General features: G+C 49.0%; 8 protein-coding genes across 12 annotated transcripts; 3 read left to right on the top strand and 5 right to left on the bottom strand.

The window, feature by feature from the left end:
- Positions 1-94: 94 nt before the first annotated feature.
- On the top strand, positions 95-3,343 carry FOXG_10580 (uncharacterized protein). The gene is made up of 10 exons (XM_018390012.1): positions 95-273; positions 335-1,345; positions 1,398-1,529; positions 1,593-1,694; positions 1,744-1,853; positions 1,901-2,036; positions 2,087-2,379; positions 2,426-2,582; positions 2,629-2,882; positions 2,934-3,343. The coding sequence occupies exons 1-10, from the start codon at positions 223-225 to the stop codon at positions 3,013-3,015; spliced, it is 2,328 nt and encodes a 775-aa protein (XP_018248384.1). The 5' UTR covers positions 95-222; the 3' UTR covers positions 3,016-3,343.
- Positions 3,304-5,023, bottom strand: FOXG_10579 (uncharacterized protein). The gene is made up of 4 exons (XM_018390011.1): positions 4,833-5,023; positions 4,753-4,766; positions 4,593-4,646; positions 3,304-4,518 (listed from the first exon to the last, which is right to left on the bottom strand). The coding sequence occupies exons 1-4, from the start codon at positions 4,900-4,902 to the stop codon at positions 3,838-3,840; spliced, it is 819 nt and encodes a 272-aa protein (XP_018248383.1). The 5' UTR covers positions 4,903-5,023; the 3' UTR covers positions 3,304-3,837.
- A 365-nt stretch (positions 5,024-5,388) lies between these two features.
- On the top strand, positions 5,389-6,394 carry FOXG_10578 (uncharacterized protein). Its single transcript, XM_018390010.1, has 2 exons — positions 5,389-5,758; positions 5,998-6,394. The coding sequence occupies exons 1-2, from the start codon at positions 5,519-5,521 to the stop codon at positions 6,352-6,354; spliced, it is 597 nt and encodes a 198-aa protein (XP_018248382.1). The 5' UTR covers positions 5,389-5,518; the 3' UTR covers positions 6,355-6,394.
- A 96-nt stretch (positions 6,395-6,490) lies between these two features.
- Positions 6,491-10,603, top strand: FOXG_10577 (uncharacterized protein). 4 transcript variants are annotated; one of them, XM_018390008.1, is made up of 8 exons: positions 6,491-6,618; positions 6,732-6,913; positions 6,965-7,306; positions 7,364-7,484; positions 7,534-9,307; positions 9,362-9,546; positions 9,604-9,884; positions 9,990-10,603. In XM_018390008.1, the coding sequence occupies exons 1-8, from the start codon at positions 6,589-6,591 to the stop codon at positions 10,072-10,074; spliced, it is 3,000 nt and encodes a 999-aa protein (XP_018248380.1). In that variant the 5' UTR covers positions 6,491-6,588; the 3' UTR covers positions 10,075-10,603. The 4 variants fall into 4 exon arrangements, with proteins under 4 accessions (XP_018248380.1, XP_018248381.1, XP_018248378.1 ...); XM_018390009.1 differs by having other exon boundaries at positions 6,491-6,913; positions 9,990-10,287; XM_018390006.1 differs by having other exon boundaries at positions 6,509-6,618; positions 9,362-9,884.
- Positions 10,194-11,819, bottom strand: FOXG_10576 (tryptophanyl-tRNA synthetase). Its single transcript, XM_018390005.1, has 5 exons — positions 11,383-11,819; positions 11,252-11,332; positions 11,089-11,201; positions 10,912-11,030; positions 10,194-10,855 (listed from the first exon to the last, which is right to left on the bottom strand). The coding sequence occupies exons 1-5, from the start codon at positions 11,659-11,661 to the stop codon at positions 10,401-10,403; spliced, it is 1,047 nt and encodes a 348-aa protein (XP_018248377.1). The 5' UTR covers positions 11,662-11,819; the 3' UTR covers positions 10,194-10,400.
- Positions 11,820-11,981: 162 nt separating this feature from the next.
- FOXG_10575 (30S ribosomal protein S10, mitochondrial) lies at positions 11,982-13,119 on the bottom strand. Its single transcript, XM_018390004.1, has 3 exons — positions 13,013-13,119; positions 12,914-12,954; positions 11,982-12,841 (listed from the first exon to the last, which is right to left on the bottom strand). The coding sequence occupies exons 1-3, from the start codon at positions 13,049-13,051 to the stop codon at positions 12,205-12,207; spliced, it is 717 nt and encodes a 238-aa protein (XP_018248376.1). The 5' UTR covers positions 13,052-13,119; the 3' UTR covers positions 11,982-12,204.
- Positions 13,120-13,203: 84 nt separating this feature from the next.
- FOXG_10574 (uncharacterized protein) lies at positions 13,204-14,363 on the bottom strand. The gene is made up of 2 exons (XM_018390003.1): positions 13,922-14,363; positions 13,204-13,862 (listed from the first exon to the last, which is right to left on the bottom strand). The coding sequence occupies exons 1-2, from the start codon at positions 14,222-14,224 to the stop codon at positions 13,431-13,433; spliced, it is 735 nt and encodes a 244-aa protein (XP_018248375.1). The 5' UTR covers positions 14,225-14,363; the 3' UTR covers positions 13,204-13,430.
- Positions 14,364-14,513: 150 nt separating this feature from the next.
- FOXG_10573 (eukaryotic translation initiation factor 3 subunit C) lies at positions 14,514-17,886 on the bottom strand. Of its 2 annotated transcripts, XM_018390001.1 has the most exons (3): positions 17,348-17,886; positions 16,299-17,275; positions 14,514-16,243 (listed from the first exon to the last, which is right to left on the bottom strand). In XM_018390001.1, exons 1-3 carry the CDS (start codon positions 17,679-17,681, stop codon positions 14,981-14,983), a joined length of 2,574 nt encoding a protein of 857 aa, XP_018248373.1. In that variant the 5' UTR covers positions 17,682-17,886; the 3' UTR covers positions 14,514-14,980. The 2 variants fall into 2 exon arrangements, with proteins under 2 accessions (XP_018248373.1, XP_018248374.1); XM_018390002.1 differs by having other exon boundaries at positions 16,299-17,348.
- Positions 17,887-18,137: the final 251 nt, after the last annotated feature.

The following is an 18,137-nucleotide window of genomic DNA, read 5'->3' as shown; positions in this document are numbered from 1 at the left end:
GAGTGGAGTGTCGGCTTAAGTAAGCCCACGCACATGGGAACGGGGCTTGTGATGCGCTGTGGCAGTGACAGTTGTGGCTCTGGATCTCCTTATCTTATCTTATCCTGAAGCCTAAGCGTCACTTGGTCTTAGTGGGAGGGAGCTTCAAGGCAGCTTGCGACACGCGACGATTAAGACGATACCCTCATCGCTAATAGCTTCAACTGTATCAAGGCTATAGGCATGCCGCGACGTCCGCCTGCTGTGGACGATTATGCGTCCGCTGTTCCGCATGTACAACTCCCGTCTCCCTACGATTGCAACAGAAACATGCGCTAACCTGCCACCTCTACAGGTCATCCTCGCATCCTCCGATGCCGAGTTCCTTGATCAGTTGATACCAGTCCTTAAAGATGCCACGCACTCGAACCGAACACCTCTTTTGACTCAATGCTTAAGTCGGTACTACGAAGAGCGGGAAGCTGAAATCGAGCGCATCGGTCTTACCAGGCACGAGGAGTTCCTTGATTCCATTAATCACCTTCAGACCGTCCGAGCGGAAACAGTGACATTAACGCAAGAGATCTTGAGTCTGAACGAATCAATTGCTGAAAGCACGAAGAAGTTGGCTACACAAAAGGAGGCACTGGTCAACACTTCTGCTGTTAGGCAAAACATCGCCGATGCGACCAGCGCCCTGAACGACTCCCTTACCATCCTCCGCGCCGTCAATAATGCCCACGAACTAGTCCGTCGCAAGAACTACTATGCCGCTCTCAAATCCCTCGACGATCTTCAAAATGAACATCTCGTACCTATCATACAAAATCGCTATTCTACGCAACATCGGCTGGCCGATGTCATCCAAAAATCTATACCCGCATCCCAGAAGGCGATTTCGGAAGCTGTTATGACGGACTTAAATACTTGGCTATTTCGTATTCGAGAGACATCCCAGTTCTTGGGTGAGGTCGCATTCTACCATACTGAAATGAGGAGGACTCGACAAAAGAAGAGGATAGAAGATGATCCGTTCTTGGCCAATTTCAAGCTCAACTCTGCCATTGAGCTTGTCAGCGACGAAAACGAAGACTTCGATGTGTTGAATAACGAGGAGTTACAAGTCGACTTCACTCCTTTGCTCGAAGCGCTTCATATCCATGAGGCCCTGGGCCAGCTCGAGAAGTTCAGGTCAGAATATGGAGCGACTCGACGTCAACAAAAAGATTTATTACTTCCTGGATTTATTGAACTCTTGGCGGATGACGAGCAATCTTTGAGCAGTTTGCTGGAAGGAATAGCAGGATTTGCCATCATTGAAAAGGCGACTATGCAAAGGGTTCCACATTTGCGCTCAGCGAACGATGTAAGTTTTTGACAGTCTTCGATCTTGTTGCTTGTACTAATATGGCGGAAAGGTTGAAGAGCTGTGGGAATCCATGTGTACTGCTGTGATAAACCTCACCTCAAAAGCTTTAAGTGATATCGAGGATGCTGAGGCCTTGATTAAGATCAAGACCATCATTGCTCTTTTCATTCAAACAATGGAGGTACGACAACCTTGATGCTCGACGGGCAACCGCAATTTGCCATGGCCTTGCTAACGTATACAGGGCTGGGGATATACAGTAACAATGCTGGACAACTTCCTTCTGAAGCTGTTCGACAAGTATGCCGAACTATTGAAGAAGCGTTTTAGCGTAGACTTCCAGGAGGTGAGTGTTGCACAAATCCTATCGTTGCCATTTGCTGACAAGCCACCAGATAGTGTCTACGGATGACTACATGCCAATGGCCATCAATACACCAGAAGAGTACGAAAAGGTTGTCAATGTCAGTTGGTTCACTCAAGAGAAGCCAACGGATCAACTCACGTAAGTTCTCTCATCCTGACTGGAACCAACTCCTGCTAACAAAACAGGTACCCATGCGTACTCCCCTTCTCACAGATGTATCCTTTATGTTGTATAGATATCCGGAACTTCCTGAATCAGTTCTACTTCTTTTCGGATGACCACTTCCAACATCCCAATGTCATTGATGAAACGCTCAAAAAGGCACGACACCCCCTTTCTCACCCGAGGCTCAATGCTTACATCTTCGATAGTCGCTTGACGAACTTCTTACAGAAAAGGTCTGCAAGTCGTTAGTAGAGCGTCTGAGCTCTCAATACCTGGGCCAGATCGTCCAAATTCTCATTAACTTGGAGCACTTTGAGATTGCCTGTCAAGAGCTCGAGCAATTACTCATTCGTGCACGCTCGTCAACTTCAGCCGGCGGCCCAGTCAAGCTTAAAGCCACTGACTCGTTCCGCAACAACAAGAAGACCGCGGAGAAGCGCATCTTTGAGCTTGTCAACTCCAAGATCGACGATCTGATTGAAACAGCCGAGTATGAATGGTACGTTCTTGAACTGATCCTTTGTGGCAGGTCTGACTAGTCTTAGGACCGCATCGACAGTGGAAAAGGAACCCAGCAACTATATGCAAACTTTGACGCGGTACCTGTCAAACATTATGAACTCAACCCTTCTTGGTTTACCTCGAGAGATCAAGGAACTTATTTACTTTGACGCTCTGAGCCACACAGCCGAAAAGATTCTGGTATGTACTAATCCTCGCGCAAAGTGCTTCATACTCACCACTCCAGGCCCTTCCCCTCTCTCCTGACGTGAAGCACATCAATCCCAACGGCGTAGCCGCTCTCGCACAAGACGTAGATTATCTTGTCCAGTTCGTCAGCAGTCTAGAGAACGGTCAAATGCTTCGAGAGAACTTGGATGAGCTGGCACAGACCATTGCTCTCCTTCAGACGGATAACCAGGATGAGTTCTTTGACATTTCTACGCGCAACAAGAAATACGGACGTGTAGATGCCCTCAATGGACCAATGTTATTGGAGAAGTATGTCAAATCAAATTGCCATCAGTCTTTCATGTTGCTAACAAACTGCAGGTTGACGCCCATCACCGCGAGCCCCGTTAGAAGCGCGCCGCTGGCCAACTTTTCCTCACGATTTGGCATAAACCGAACATGATTTAGCACTGCAACGATAATGAGACCATTGGGAGTTCTTGGGCATGAAGAAGCGGGAATAGTAGTAGCTAGAGCAATAGGAAATGATGGGTGTTGTTTGCTACGACTCTTGCATTAGTGAGCAAAAAGGAGAAGGCTTCATCAAGCCTGCAATATGAGCTCCAAATACTGTCTGTTTAGATCCATGAAGTACTTTACTGTCTCGCTTGTATCATCTGGCACCAGAAGAAAGAAAACAGCCCGCTCAGAACGCAAATCACCATGAATCGCACCAGCATAGGTTTCTACGGGGCTTTCTAATGTATCAACGCCAGAACAACGTTCTCCAATGTCTAGTCTTTCTCTATTGCGGTGTAACGATCTACGACGCGTCCTTACCCCCCAAGGCGAGGCAAGAAAACTTAGGACCCCTATTCTAAGTGATAAAATGACTTGTGTAAGTTTAGCATATCTTAGTGAGCCTTTTGGACCAGTTTACTTTAATACCGCGATTTAATGCCAAAAGTTTTCCTTCTCCCTAAGGCCCCCAGACAGCCCTCCGGGGTTCTAACCAAGGCCCTGCGATCACACTGGTGGCCTCAAAGTTTCACATAAAAGGGAACGAAGACAAGGGTATGTAATGTCATATCAAATCATGCCTGGGGTAGTCGCGCCTGAATTGTTGCTAAGAATGAGAACCTTTGTATTCCTTCCACGCCTATATCCATATCATAACCGCTCCCGATGTTCCTCCAACTCTTCACTGCGCCTCTCTTTCACCAACTCGTGGTGATCTTGTTTCGCTGATCGGACTTGATGGCTGTTTTTCGGAAGAAGAAGAGTCCTACTGCTCAAATTCCTCGTTGGGCATGTTTGTCTGCTGTGGTGGCATGGCTGAGTAGGGATACATGTCGCCCATGTTGCCGTACGGATTCATGGTGGGAGGTTGGGTCTGGCCGTAGGCGGCCTGGGGGTTAGGCACTGATTGGTCGGGATACATGTTGGGCTGATTGCGGTAGTCTTGATCGGGAGCGAGGCCATGCCCAGCCATGTAATCACCACCCATTGGATGGGCTTGGTTGGGTGCCTGGGTCATCGTGTGTTGTCCTGACATTGGAGCCTGACCAGCAGGTACCGGTTGAGCAACTGCGGTCTGGGTCCGCTTAGCATGACTGGATGCTTCTTCCCGGGGGACGATGTCAATCAGAAAGTCGAACATATCGGACTTTGCGAGAGCGGATGCGATGTCGGAACGCTGAAGAGTACGGCGCTTGTTCTCCTCGGCGTGAATCCATGCTCTCATGGTCAACTCCGTAATGAAGATCTCGCAACCCTTTGCGAACAAGATCGGGGCCTCAGCAGATATCATCTTAACCTCGGGATCGGCTTTCATAACTTTCTTGATGCGCGCCAGCGGCAGCTGATGGAGTTTGTAGTCGTGGTTGTCGTTTTCGAGGTGGGAGATGGTGTGTTGCCAGTATGTAGTCAAGATGTCCTTGTACTGGCCCGTGAGGCCTTGATGCGCCTGGAAGAGTATCACTCAGTTAGCGTAATCATTATTGCAGTGGTATGACATGTTATGAAACTTTTTTGGCTCACATTTGCCCAAGGACCGGTGTAAAGCTCACTGGGCGCAAAACCTTGGGTCGCGAGCTAAACAAGTGATTAGCGCGAAGTCTACAACAAAGGTTGAAGCTATCGCGTCGCGTCACGTCTGCAATAGAAAGTCATGAGCTAGAACAAGGAGGTTTGATATTACCAAAGCGCTGGCACCTGTACAATCAGATTAGAACCTAGAGTTGCCATAAGACGTGATGGGTTAGGATGGAGGATTCGCACCATAATGACCGCCTTGAGAGGCGTCATAAACTGGCCTGGTTCGGCCTGCTTGATTGGGGTTGTTCTCCATGATAGAATGTTGTGGGAGGATGTGTGAGGGAAAAAAAAAAAAAAAAGAGGTTGAAGTAATTGAAGGAAGAAGGTTGACGCAGCTGCTGAGAGCAGTGTTGTTTTGCTTGATAGTGGTGTTGGTGGTTAGCAATGACGGAACAGCAAACAATGGAAGCAGTCCAGATTAGGCTTAGGGCGTAGCCGGTTGCGCTAGGGCTTGATTGGACAGGTTTACAACCGCGCTCAAGGAAGTACGTACTGCAGATCGATCAGGTTTCAATCTTTAAGGTAAGGAAACTACAAATTCAGCCGCAGATACTGGGCATGTACTTCACTTGGATATTGTACCTAGAGATATTAGTTAGAAGCTGTGACGCTCTTCTACTTTTATACATAGTTTGTGCTTCGCGTACGATTCACGTCGCTCAAGGTTCGCGTCAAACTACAGTAGACCTTATAGATACCTTGGGGAGGGACCTTCTGGCTGAACTCTTACGAGTAGAGCAAAGCGGCCAGAGTGGGGCTATTGGCCTGTCTCCACTACATTTTTTCTGCCATCTCTGAACTATTTCTACGCGCTCGTTTCTCGCTCCCTTTACTTCTCTTCTCTTTTTCCTCTCGGTCGACAGCAGACCATGACAGACATCTCAGATGATCAGGTCGATGAGCTGCTGCGCAAGGCTGAGCAGCGTCTGAAAGATGGCTCTGCTTCTGCTATCGTCTCTTCCACAACCTCAAATGCTGTAGTCGCTGGCGACGCCGCGACAACAAAAGATGTCAAGCAGCAAAACTCTTCCAACAGCAGCAGCAAGAAAGATGGCCTGACTGTTCGAGCACCACCTCAACCGCAATTGGGACTCAAGGCCAAGGAAAAGGTAAGAAAACAAACTCCAATCTCTTGCCCTCGAAGCCGACTCCGTTTGCCATTTGCATGAAGAAAATTTATCCCAAACCTTTTGTGACATGGGACAGTATCCGTTTTGGATCAAAGGACCATGACAACGTGATCTCTTTATATCATAGTTACTCTGACTTTTACCTCGCGCAAACACTTTAGCACATCAACGCAGGACACTCGCTGTTGAACAAACATGGCTAACAAGTTTCGCAATAGTCTACCGCAGGCCCTGAGTGGTTCGATCTCCCCAAGACGAACATGACCCCCGAGTTCAAGCGAGAGTGGCAAGTCCTCCGCATGAGAGGCATCCTGGACCCCAAGCACCAGAAGAAGAACCTCCGCGCGAGCGCTCCTGAATATTCCCAGGTCGGCGAGATCATCGCCGGACCGACCGAGTTCTTCAGCGCGAGACTCACGCGCAAGGAGAGGAAGAATACCCTCCTCGAAGAGGTCACACGGGATCTTGACAGTCATAAGTTCACCGACAAGTACGCTGGTATCCAGAAGCAAAAGACCAGCGGAAAGAAAGCTTTCTACAAGAACGTTGTAGCGCAACGTCGTAAACGTAATTAAATAATAATATTGTCAAACAATGATACGTGTCTGAGTGATGTATTCATTTATCCGTATGGTGAATGTTGTGATACTGGCCTAATAATTAAGGATACAGATATTTGTAGCTTTCCTTCCTTTCATGGTCATTGTGGCTGCCATTTTTCAACCCCCACCAGCCTTCACTCTATGGCGGGGCATGCCTCTTGAGCCCAGTGATCGCATGTTTGAGTGACCTACACAATCCTTCCAACAATGGCCGAAGACCCAGCAGAAGTTGAGAGAGTATGTATAATCAATGCCATTCTTTCCTACGCTTGAATCAATAAAGGAGAAGTTCTGCTGTCGTGAAGCGCAGCAAATCGCATCGTATTGACTAACTTTTCTCGCCTCTGTAGCTCATTCTCTCATTGTACCAACCGAATCCTCCCGAAGTGATTGCTCAGACACAAGCAACCTTATCTCGTCTTCAAGGGACTCCTGAAGCTTGGGGTCTTGCACGTATCTTATTGGAGAAGCCTGATCAACAGGTCAAGTTCTTTGGCGCACTCACCATCGTCATCAAACTCAATAATGAGAGGTATTCATGTCTTTGTTATTGTTACTGGCCTCTCACTAATCCTCTCTGTAGCTCATCCCTTTCACCTGAAGATGCATCTGAGCTGTTACTATTATTGATAAATCACTACCTTGATACGCTGCGCAGCCAAAGCTCGCCGTTGGTTGCCCGGAAACTTGCATCAGCCCTTGCGACTTTCTTCATCAACTTTCACCAATTATGGAGTCGTTTCATCCGACATCTCATATTCTGTTTAGTCTCAGGCCAATCGTGTCTACCAAATGCCCTCGATGAAGGACCCGATACGGTTTCGCTTATGGAGCGCATGGAGCCATCACAAGCACAGGCTGCTCTTTGGGTATTGACGAACGTTTTCGATGAGGTTGCCAAGATCAACCTGAACTCCGTGCAAAAGTATGTACCTTCCGCGTCGCTTCATGGTCGACTGTTCGCATGCTAACATAGTGGCAGTATTGGTATCTATGGTTCCATCTTGGAGAATAGCTCCGATGCCGTGGCTTTGATGAGTCGCAGCATGTCACCGCAAACGACAACTGAAGAAGCCCATGAAGACGCAATTCGATGCCTACAGGTAGGCAAGCACAGCCCTGTATTCTGTATTTCGCTAACGAAACATACAGTCGTGGGTTTGGTTCGCTCAAAAGTCATCGTCCAAGGATACAAGACTCTCGGAACCCATCGGACCCTTGATCACAGCAGTAATCACCTCCTTGACAGTCGACGAACTTTACAGTGTATCAGTCGAACTAATGGTAGATCTGTTATCCAACTGTTTAATGTTCCTGAGCGATACCCATTTCGCCAACCTTGCTCAACTCTTTGACTCCCCCTGGTCTCAAGGTCGCTATGAGAAACTAGTGCAAGGAGACTTTGAGTTTGACTCTCTACAATACGGCTTGCTCCTGTTGGCCTTTGGAGAGGCGAAGATTGAGAGATTCATGCAAAGCGATGACAGCAGGAGTCAGAAACTGCTCTCAAATCTATGCGGTCTACTCGCTGCTCGAGGTTATGTTGTTGAGGAAGACAGGATCTTTGTCCCAGCTCTCGAGTTCTGGCTGACTTATGCTGAGACCTTGACTGATCTAACGTATTCAGATGAGGAGTCAACTGGAACCTGGGTTCCCCGAGCTCGTTCCCATCTTCTGCAAGCTGTTTCGAATGCATGGCAGAAAATCACATACCCACCTGCTGAAGAATTCCACTCGTGGGATTCGAACGAACGGATAAGTTTCCATGAAGCAAGAAAGGATGTAGTCGATCTTCTTCAGTCCGTATTTACATTGGTAGGACCACAGCTCGTGTCTACCTTTGCGGACCTTGTTCTGAAAGCTTTGTCTGATTCGTCGTGGCCTCAGCTCGAAGCAGCGGCCTTTTGTTTGGGTGGACTTGCCGATTGCATCAGCGAGACAAACAGAGGTGACGATGCGCTGTCCGTGGTTTTTAAGTCATCCCTGTTCGCGATCTTGCGTTCAGGCCAGTCCGAGATTCCTCCTAAGGTTCAGCAAACGTGCGTCTCTCTGATTGCCCGCTACACAGAGTACTTCGAGCGCAACGTTTCTGAGCTACACCCCGTGCTGAACTTCATCTTTGGCGTGGTCGGAGAACATGCAATGGCCAACGCCGCAGCAAAGTCCATTCACAGGTTATGCGGTTCCTGTCGCGGATATCTTCATACAGAAGCCAACAGCTTTCTCAACGAGTATCAGAGCCTAGTATCCGGAAGACGGCTTGACTGCGGCGCTAGCGAGAAGGTAGTCGGTGGTATTGCATCAGTCATTCAAGCGATGCCTGATTCAAACCCGAAATATTCAGCGTGTGGTCGCCTTCTCGAGTTTGTTCAGACTGATGTCCAGCGTTCTCTGGACCTTCTAAGATCCTACGACGGCAGCCCTATGCCATGCTGTGCTGTTTACACCTGCTCATATGCTGCCCCTGATGAGAGTCCTGCCCTTCACACCGCACTGAAGTCTCTGAGATGCCTGGCCAGCATTGGGAAAGGTCTCCAAGCCCCAGCCGAGCTATCAGTTGATCTGGAGAGTAGCAGGGCCAGCACTCGAGCCGTGGATCCTCATCTTGCTCAGCTCCAAGGAAACATCATGTCGATGATCAGCGAGATTCAAGAGGCCTTCAACACCAGCGGTGAGGTTGTTGAGCTCATCTGCAGTGTCCTACGCAGTGGGTTTTCAGAATCTGAACCTGGTCCCTTTGTACTGCCACCACAGAGCGTTGCACAGTATTTGACGAACCAGAATCTTCAAACACCAAGAGTTGGCCTGCTCGTCAAGACTGCTTGCTCTTTCGTCAGCTCCCTTGAACATGATGGACTCGACAACCAGCAAGACATGTTAAACTCTGTGCTTCTCTGGGTAATTGGATTGCTCAAACAGCTACCCAGTAGGTTCCGCGACCCAACGTTCCGTACTCAGCTAACCGTCAACTTTACAATAGACTACGAGGTAGACACCGAACTTACACAAAACGGCATTGACTTCGTAACACGCCTTTTAAACAAGCGCCCCATTACTTTACTTCGTCTCCAGCCTTCCGACGCTGCCGAATTCTTCTTTCTCTTCACCCTTCAGGTATTGGACGGAAAGGAGCCACTCCCGAAAGCAAGTGCAGCAGAGTTCTGGGTAAGATCGGCCGTTGACAGTTGGGCGCCATCACCAAAACTAACATCAGGCAAACAGGCTACCTTTGTCAGCATTAAGTATGATTCTCAAGAACTTAATGATGTTGCCCAGCAAGCTATGCAAATGCTGGGGCCTTTGCTCTCGCGGACTCTTGCTAGAAACCTTGGGGGCAATGCTTCCAGAAGTGAGCTTGACAAGTTGAGCGAGCCCCTCAAGAAGCTGGTATCTCGGTACCCCATGGCCAAGAGCTGGCTTGAGGCTGGTCTCACACATGAGACCTTTCCTAGTACAAAGGTTACCCCTCAGGACAAATCGATGTTCTTGAAGAAGATCATTAGGTACAGCATCCCCCCTTCTTTCAAAACGCCCTGCCTTGGAATATCCTCCACAACTGCCATCCAAGCTCCATTTCATTCTTTTATACAGTACTGACAATATCACAGTCTTAGGGGAGCCAAGGCGACAAATCAGGTTGTCAGAGACTTTTGGCAGTCGGCGCGAGGCTCAAATTTTGCTTACGCCTCATGAATAGAACAGGAGTTAAATAATTCAATAGAAGGACAAGTTAGATCAAATACTAGGATGGTTAGAACAAAATGAGCACATGAAGATACCTTGGGCATGAGAGTTTGGGGACATTGCTTATCCTGCAAATACATATCATAATATGGAAAGATGAATCTTCACAAAATGATCTTCATATTAACTTCATAACGATCTTGGTGTGATCAGTTGGGTGCGTTGATCTATTAGTAGCCCGCTATCATCTCTTTTAAAAGACACAGCTCGTCGTCTCCTAACCACAGTTTTCAAAGCAGCAAGTCTAATGTACAAATGATTTACGTGGAATTCTTTTATAGCCCAACAGCCTCTCGGACAACCTGCATGGTTTCCTCAGCACTTTTGCGTGCCTTTTCAGCGCCAATCGCCTCGATCGAATCAAGGTACCCATCCCCCTTTTTCAGCAGCTCAGTATATCGGTCCCTAATCCCATCTAAACCACCAATGACGGCATCACTAACCATCTCCTTGAGCTGCTTCGGTGAAAGATCATTGTACTGCTCTCCAAGTTCTTGGGCCTTTCTCCCCTCGGGATCGAAAATGGCCATGATGTCCAGCAGATTCGAGATTCCTGGTCGTTCTTCTCTGTTATAACTTATCCCTGGGATGGAGTCTGTTGTTGCAGCTTGGATTTTGGCCTTGATCTCTTCGGGGCTATCGATGATGCCAATGCGTGATTTGGGTGACTTGCTGGATTTTGACATTTTCTCTGTTGGTTTCTGGAGAGACATGACTCTTTGGACAGGGGCTATACGCAACTTTTCAGTTTGGGCTAGAGGATAGAAGGTGGGAGCTTGAACTTACAGGTGGTAGTTTGGGGAGATACTAGATGGTTGCCATAAGCTGCGTTGAAGTTTGTTACACACTCTCGCGCAAACTCAAGATGTTGTCTCTGATCTTCACCAACGGGAACATGAGTTGCTCTGCAGATATGAGTGTCAGCCTATCCTGTGCTATGCTGGGAATGAGTACACCACGAACCTGTGTACAAGAATATCGGCAGCTTGAAGAACGGGATATGAGAACAGGCCGAGCTTGAGATTGCTGGCTGCTTTGTCGTTCATGTTCGACTTGTCACTTATGTTGAGTTTGCTCTGAATGAGAGTTAGCATTGACGTTGACATCTTTAGGCATATACACTGACTTTCCACTGTGTCATTCTTGACAGATATCCAACGGATGCTGTACAGCTGAGAATCCACATGAGTTCTGAATGAGCGGGCACCTGCTCACGATATTAGTGACTGTATGATCAAAGGTGTACAGAGATCTTACAGAAGACTGATAGAACAAAGTCACTTTCTCAGGATCAATGCCGATGGCCAACAAGGCAGCTAATGCCTCCCTCTTGCTCTTTCTTAGCACATCCGCCGGCTGAGGTGTTGTGATAGCGTGGAGATCTACGATAGAGTAGATGAGTCTGTCTTCTGCATGGCTTTCTTGTAGCTTAACCCATTGTCGAAGTGCGCCTGCATAATTTCCTAGGTGAGGTATGCCCGTTGGTTGGATGCCCGAGAAAATCACTCGAGGTTTTGTGATTGCTGATTTCAACATGTTTGATGTGATGCTCAATGAGAGGAATTGAGTCTGTGGGTCAAGAGAGTCTAAGTGAGGACGAGATTGAGACTGAGGTTGAGTCGTGAGTGGTTCGAGATTGTGTATGCATCTACCGGGGCGCCTTGCTTCGCGTTGTGAAAAAGCTCAAGAATGCCGGCAACGACCGAAAGATGAAGAGATGAAATGATTATAGCAGTTATTACTATTTAATACTATAATTGGAGTCGTGGGGCAATTGTTTCTTGGTTGACGCTGATGGCCGCGGTAATCATATCACCAAATCTGAATTTTGGAAGCACCATCATAAATAATATGATAACTCGATGGGGACAACAAACAAATGACTTAGTAAAAGCTTCACTCCCTTCAATATTGGGAGATTACTTTTGTCATTCCAAAGCGTTGATTTTACAAAATTGGAGCCTTCTATGGGCTATTGTACACATAAAGTCCTTCTTCTGTCTATGCCAAACAAGACGGCTACTTCTCAGGGCCAGAGACGAGGACTTCAAACTCATTCCATATGTCTTCAACTCCCTCTCACACGCTCGTTGTAGGAGGAACCCTAAGACCAGCAGCTTCGCGGAACCTCCGCTGGTTAAGCAACTCCTCAACCTTTTCCACCGTGCCAATCGTCTTTGTCTGTCCAAGATGCGACCACTTTGCATCAATCTCACCCTTCTCCGCCTCCGGCAGCGCATCCATCTTCTTCCCAACGCCCAGCTCGCTAAACTCCCACATGTTGGCCTTCATTCCCACGCCGTAGAGCTGGTGCTTGCGCAGGTACGCCAGCCACAGCTGCACCGTCTCGGGGTTCCCATCGCGGATCTGGATAAGGCGTCGCAGTGTCTTTCGCTCAAAGTTCTCCTGCGACTTCTTGAAGATGAAGTTGTCTCGGGGGACGGTCCAGCGCTCTGTGATGCGGGGGAGAGGCACGGGGCCGTAGGCGGGCAGGCCGAGGTAGTAGGCGGCGCGGAGGGCAAAGTCGGAGAAGAATTCGAGGGGCTGGACGCTGTAGGATCGGAGCTGGAGATCGCACGAGGGGATGCCGTGCTCGGCCTCGCGCTTTAGAGGCTTGAGGTGTAGGGCTTGGATGGAGCGAGGGAATCGAGGTTCAGGACCTTTTTCTGGTTGAGACTCCTCTACTTTGTTCGGGATCAGATCTCCTGGCTTGGCCCTAAATCAGTCAATATTTATGGTCGTGCAATCGATCGTCGTAGCGAGTTGATATTCGGCGAGGAAGACGTACAGTGAGGCCTGTGTTCGGCGGGCAATCCATGACACCTCGGACTGGCACAGATGTTAGCTGACGAGCCAATTGAGAGTGTTTTGGTCGTAGATTTCATACCGAGAAAGCCCGCAAGGGTCTTATACTTTGGCGCATCATCTTGCCTGCCTGTCGCTGGGCGTCGATCGATAACGATGATGCTCGAAAATTGGTTCGAGATGTGTACGGGTGGAATATCAATTATCCCCACCCAGAAAATCGTAGGATCCACACTCTAAGCGCGCGTGTATACGACTAACAAAAGAAATACTCTCAAGTTGGCAGCTTTCAGGTTGCTAAGTATTTGAATGAATGGTTATTAATATATTTGACCTGAATTCAGGGGCCAAGCATCAAAGTCTTCGTATCCCATTTACATAGACATCCCCGAACAGCATCAAGTATCTCCCCAATCCCTCCTCACACATGGCACATTCTGCTCTTTATATGTAGGTACATGGATTAACAGCACAGCTAAATAACAAGCCATAGGCCTCTTTCACATGGGTAATCTCATCACCTCCTCCTTGGTCCAGTATTTCCTCATATTATTCGCCCCCAACGTCTCAACCTCTTGGTCCAGATGCTTCCACAGCACCTCGCCCCAAGTCTCCATCTTTGTCTTGAGCACACTGAGTTCGAACTCCTCGTCTCCCGTCCTGCATTTCTTGAGGTATTCCTCGAAGTGATCCAGACCTGCATGGATCTGCTTGTGCTGGCGAAGAAGTTCGGCGCGCCCTCCTCGGAACTCGGGCATCTTCTTAGCTAGCACGGGGAAGATGTATGTCTCCTCGATGTTGTGGTGCATGGTGAGATGCTCAGCGAATTGGAGACCTTCCATGATAAACTGCTTTAGTGACATGCCTTGGGGTCGACGGTTGTTGGTACAGGCATTCCATAGGAGGTTCCATGATCTTCGAAAGTTGTTGTGCTGAAGTACAGTACATTAGATAAAGAATGGCTTCTATTACATATGGAAGTGAGACTTACAAAATATTCCATGTGGTCGGCCGCCCGGTTATAGATCTTAAACTCATGATCAGACAGCGGTGGTAACTCCTCCTCCGTCTTTGTCTCAGCATTCTCCACAGGCTTTGCCTCTTCTTGAGGTTTTGATTCAGACATGACTGTTTGCCGGTGTTTACTTGGAGATACGAAAGAAGCAGTCGAAATATGAGATTTCGCGCATGTAGCCACCCGAAACGAAAACAGCCCAAGTGGCAACGTCTGAGAACTGATCTTGTTTAAAGGTATAACGTTTTTACAGTGTTGCAACCGCCAAATGGCTCTCATTATTGACAAAAGAATATTAGGGGAAAAAAGGACAGAGACATGGAAAATCTCACTAAAATATACAAAAACAGAAGAGTCTACCTCATGATGTCTCCAGATTGGGAACACTTTGGACCACTCACAGGCCGTCCATATCCGCAAGGGAAAAAGTCGACGAGATTGGAAATCGCTGACTGATGGAATCGGTCTTGATCCGCGCGCCAACTTAGTCATCCCGTCCGTCTCTCGTTGAACTGCGCGCTTCGCTCAACCTCGAAAGTCCGAAACTCCAGGTAAGAGTCGTTAGCTTCGGAGGTGGAACTAGAGTATTATTTATAGGGCATATTATATCTTGTCTCTATCTCTTCATGGTCGGTGGCCAATTTGGTGTACAATGATCTAATGTGCAAGCACCCCAACTTCATATCTTCACTATCTATAGACCCTGACACAGCACATACAAGTCGGTTGTGCAGCTCAAATAACTTTCATCTCATGGATTCGTTCGTTACAGTAAAGACTTTTAATCTACTCTTCCTGTCATCTCTCATCTCATCTCATCTCATCTCATCTCATCTCATCTCATCTCATCTCATCTCACAGCATAGCACCAGCACCAGCACAAGCAATGTTGACGAGTTCTATGTATCCATATTCCGTTTCGACCTAGTGACACGTAGCGAGTGCTTCCGCATCTTCGCCCCTTTTCATTAAAAGAAACCATCCCATGCAAAATGCAAACGACTAAGACGCCTCATCTCGTTCATTCCCCAATTCCTAACCCCGGACAGCCGCTCCCAGCGCACCACCTGTGAACTGTGTTCCACCAGCTTGTCGCTGCGTGTTGCCACCTGCTCGCGCTCCTCCTCGGCCCTGTCCCCCACCCCGTCTCTGTCCTCCTCGGCCTCGGCCTCCTTGTCGCTCGAATGCGTTTGAAGTTCCCTGTGTCTTTTGCTCCAGAGTTCGCTCGTTGCTCTCGATGAGCGCGCTGGCCTTGTCTGATAGGGCGAGAGCAAGCGATTGGAGACGGCTGAGCTCGACACCCTTGCGGAAGATGACGGTGGATGTGACTTGGTCCAGAGAGGCAGCGAGCTCCTCGTGGCTGATCATCTTGCTGATCACTGCCGCAACCTTGGTCGAGTCAAGCTCGAACATGGTGCTGAGGGTCTCGATGGAGAGGGTGTCGTAGAAGGGGGCGTAGGTGAAGAGGTAGGTTCGCAGACCCTCCTCCTGGATCTGCTTGGAGAGCATGGTCTTGATCTCCTCAGCGCTAGGCATCAAGTCCCAGATCTTGATGCTGTGGATGAAGTCAATCGACTTCTTCCACTCACCGGCAGCCAAGGCCTTGGACGCTTGCATCACGTGGTCGCGGGTGTTCTCAGGAGGACCAGTGAAGATTTGTCTCTCATGGTACTCCAACATACGGCGGTAGGTCTTGCTGATCACTCGCTTCTTGACATCAGGAGATGAACCAGTCTGGGCCAGCAGAGGGATCTCGAGGAGCATGCTGCATGTCAAGTACACACACTCGAGGAGTTCGAGGTTGATGTGCATGTGGAAGGGCAGTTGTCGCTGCTTCTCAAGTCGCTCCTGCTCAGGAGACACTTGGTTGTATCGCTGCATCATGACACCCTGAGCGAGCAACTCCTTCTGGCGACCACTGCCGCAGATCTCCTGGAGAGTGTTCTGGGCCTCGTAAACAAGACCCTTGCGGAAAGCACAAAGACCAACTTGCACCAGAGTACGGTTGTAAAGAATTTGGCTCTGCACATCGAAGTTGGGGATGTTCTCCTGAAGATGGGACATCAACATCATATCACGGGCCTTGTAGTACTCGCCGTGGAGGGCGAGGAAGTAAACCTGGCACAGCATGGCTCGGGCACGGATAATACCGTCGCTGTTGCTGAACAGGTAGTTGCAAAGAACATTGACGAGGTTGCCAGCGTTCTGAGCTTGGTCGCGGGGGGTGATGACAGACTCGACGGTCTCGCCAACAACCTTCCAGCAGTTCTCCTCGAAGGTCTTGACAACTTGGGCGGGCTGAAGAAATATTAGTTAATGCGAAAACAGGTAGAAGGAAAGGCTGGGAAATTACCTTGAAGTAGACGTGTTCCAAACGGCGCATAACGATTCGGTTCACGCTATCTTGGGGGATCTCAAGAGAGTCATCCTTTCGGAGGTACTCATAGTAGAGCAGGCCACGGAAGATGATGTTGTAGAGAGCACCCTCGTCTTGCAATCGCTCGATGTACTCGGAAGTATGAGGGTCAATGCTCTGGAGGGAGCGGACGAGCTCGTCATCAAGACGCTCGATGTAAGAGACAATGCTGCCAGGGACCTTGATGTGCTTCTCACCCTCCTGCAGGGTAGGGGGCTTGTCGTCGTCGTCCCACTCCTCAGCGTTCTCGACAACGACATAGTCGTGGTTGTCCTCGAGGACTTGGAGAAGGCTTGAGAGCTCCTTCTCAGCAGCCTTCCAGTGCTCAACAGACATGGCAGCAGCGCCACCAGAGCCAACATCGAAGCGAGTAGAAACCAGGGTAAGGAGAACACGGATCTTTTGGTAGGGGGTGGTGGCGATCTCGTGGAGCTTCTCCATAGTCTTGATCTGCTCTGTTCGGTCGGTGTTCTTCTTTCCTCGGGACTCCATAATGGTTCGCAGGTGCTTGAAGATGCTCTCGGGGGTGTACTGGAGTGTGCGTCCACCCTTGCCGACAGTAGCGAAACCATCGTCGTCGCCCTCCTCGGTAGGAGCAGCGTCGACCTGGAGAGAAACCTTCTTGGGCTTGGGAGCAGGGGCAACGGGCTCGTTGTCTGAGGACTCCATGAAGCCATCCTTGTCCGCTCGGTAAGCATCGATCTGGGTCTGGTATTCCTTGTTGGTCTTCTTGACCTTTTGCTTGACGGCGTTGAGAGATCGGGCTTGGATGGCGTTCATCTTCTTGGGGGTGACCTTCTGCTTGGCGAGGGACTCGTTCATGAAGTCCTCGAGCTCGGCGAGGATACGGATGTAAGGCTTGGGGGGTCGGCTGCCAGGCAGCTTGGCGACCTGACGGTTGAGCTTCTCATATTCTGAATATTCCTATTAGTATTTTGGACCAAATAATCGGCAAGAAAAAAAAAACTCGACAGTGTTTCTCGTACCGGCAGAGATGAGTGTCCAGTCGCCGTTCTTTTGACCGTTCTCGATTTGCTTGATAGATGATTCTAACTCATCCAGGCGCTTGTCCTTGGCGGACTTGACTTTGGCTCGTACTTCATCGTCGCTGTCTTCGCTATCGGAGGATGCGTCCTTCAAGAACTTGTTGATTCCTCGGCCGCCCTCGTCGTCGCTGCTCGAGTCGTCGCTGTCGGCCTCGGAAGAATCCTCCTGGGAGTCTTGCTGCTCCTCCTCTTCCTCCTCCTCGGAGTAGAGCTCCTCCTCGTCGCTGGAGCTGTCGCTAGAGCTGTCGTCGCCGCCGCGGAAAAATCGAGACATGCTGGGCAAATTCTTTGACACTGAAACTTGTCTGTTGGGCTGGCCTGGCTCAAGTCAGTGGGCGGGGTTGTTCCTTCCAAAAACAAAATTCATTCAGTGTGGGATGTTAGGGTGGGGCTGGGGCAACCGAGCTGATAGGCGCACAGCCACAGATTAGTTGTAAGTGGCTGAGACGACATGAGTCACAAGCTCCGAGTAGTTTAAAGGTATCCATTGATCATGCTATTTGGTAGAAACTATCGACGATGAGAGAATAGTAATTACAGTGTTGAATAGAGTTATGCGTAACCAGCCGAAAGTCTGAAGCCATCTTCTGTGCCCCCCCGTCTTTATACACGGTATAAATTCTTTGACAAACTTTACCGCAGCATAAGAAAAATGTATCAGTAACAAAAGGCAGATGATGGATCAACAGAGCCTTCACCAGGCTAGTAAAATTCAAGGGATTAATGTATT

The sequence above is a fragment of the Fusarium oxysporum genome, chromosome 7 (genome assembly GCF_000149955.1).
Source record: "Fusarium oxysporum f. sp. lycopersici 4287 chromosome 7, whole genome shotgun sequence".
In the NCBI taxonomy this organism is placed as follows: Eukaryota; Fungi; Ascomycota; class Sordariomycetes; order Hypocreales; family Nectriaceae; genus Fusarium; species Fusarium oxysporum.
The sequence above is the reverse complement of the archived record's forward strand: the minus strand, read 5'-3'. Positions and strand labels throughout refer to the sequence as shown.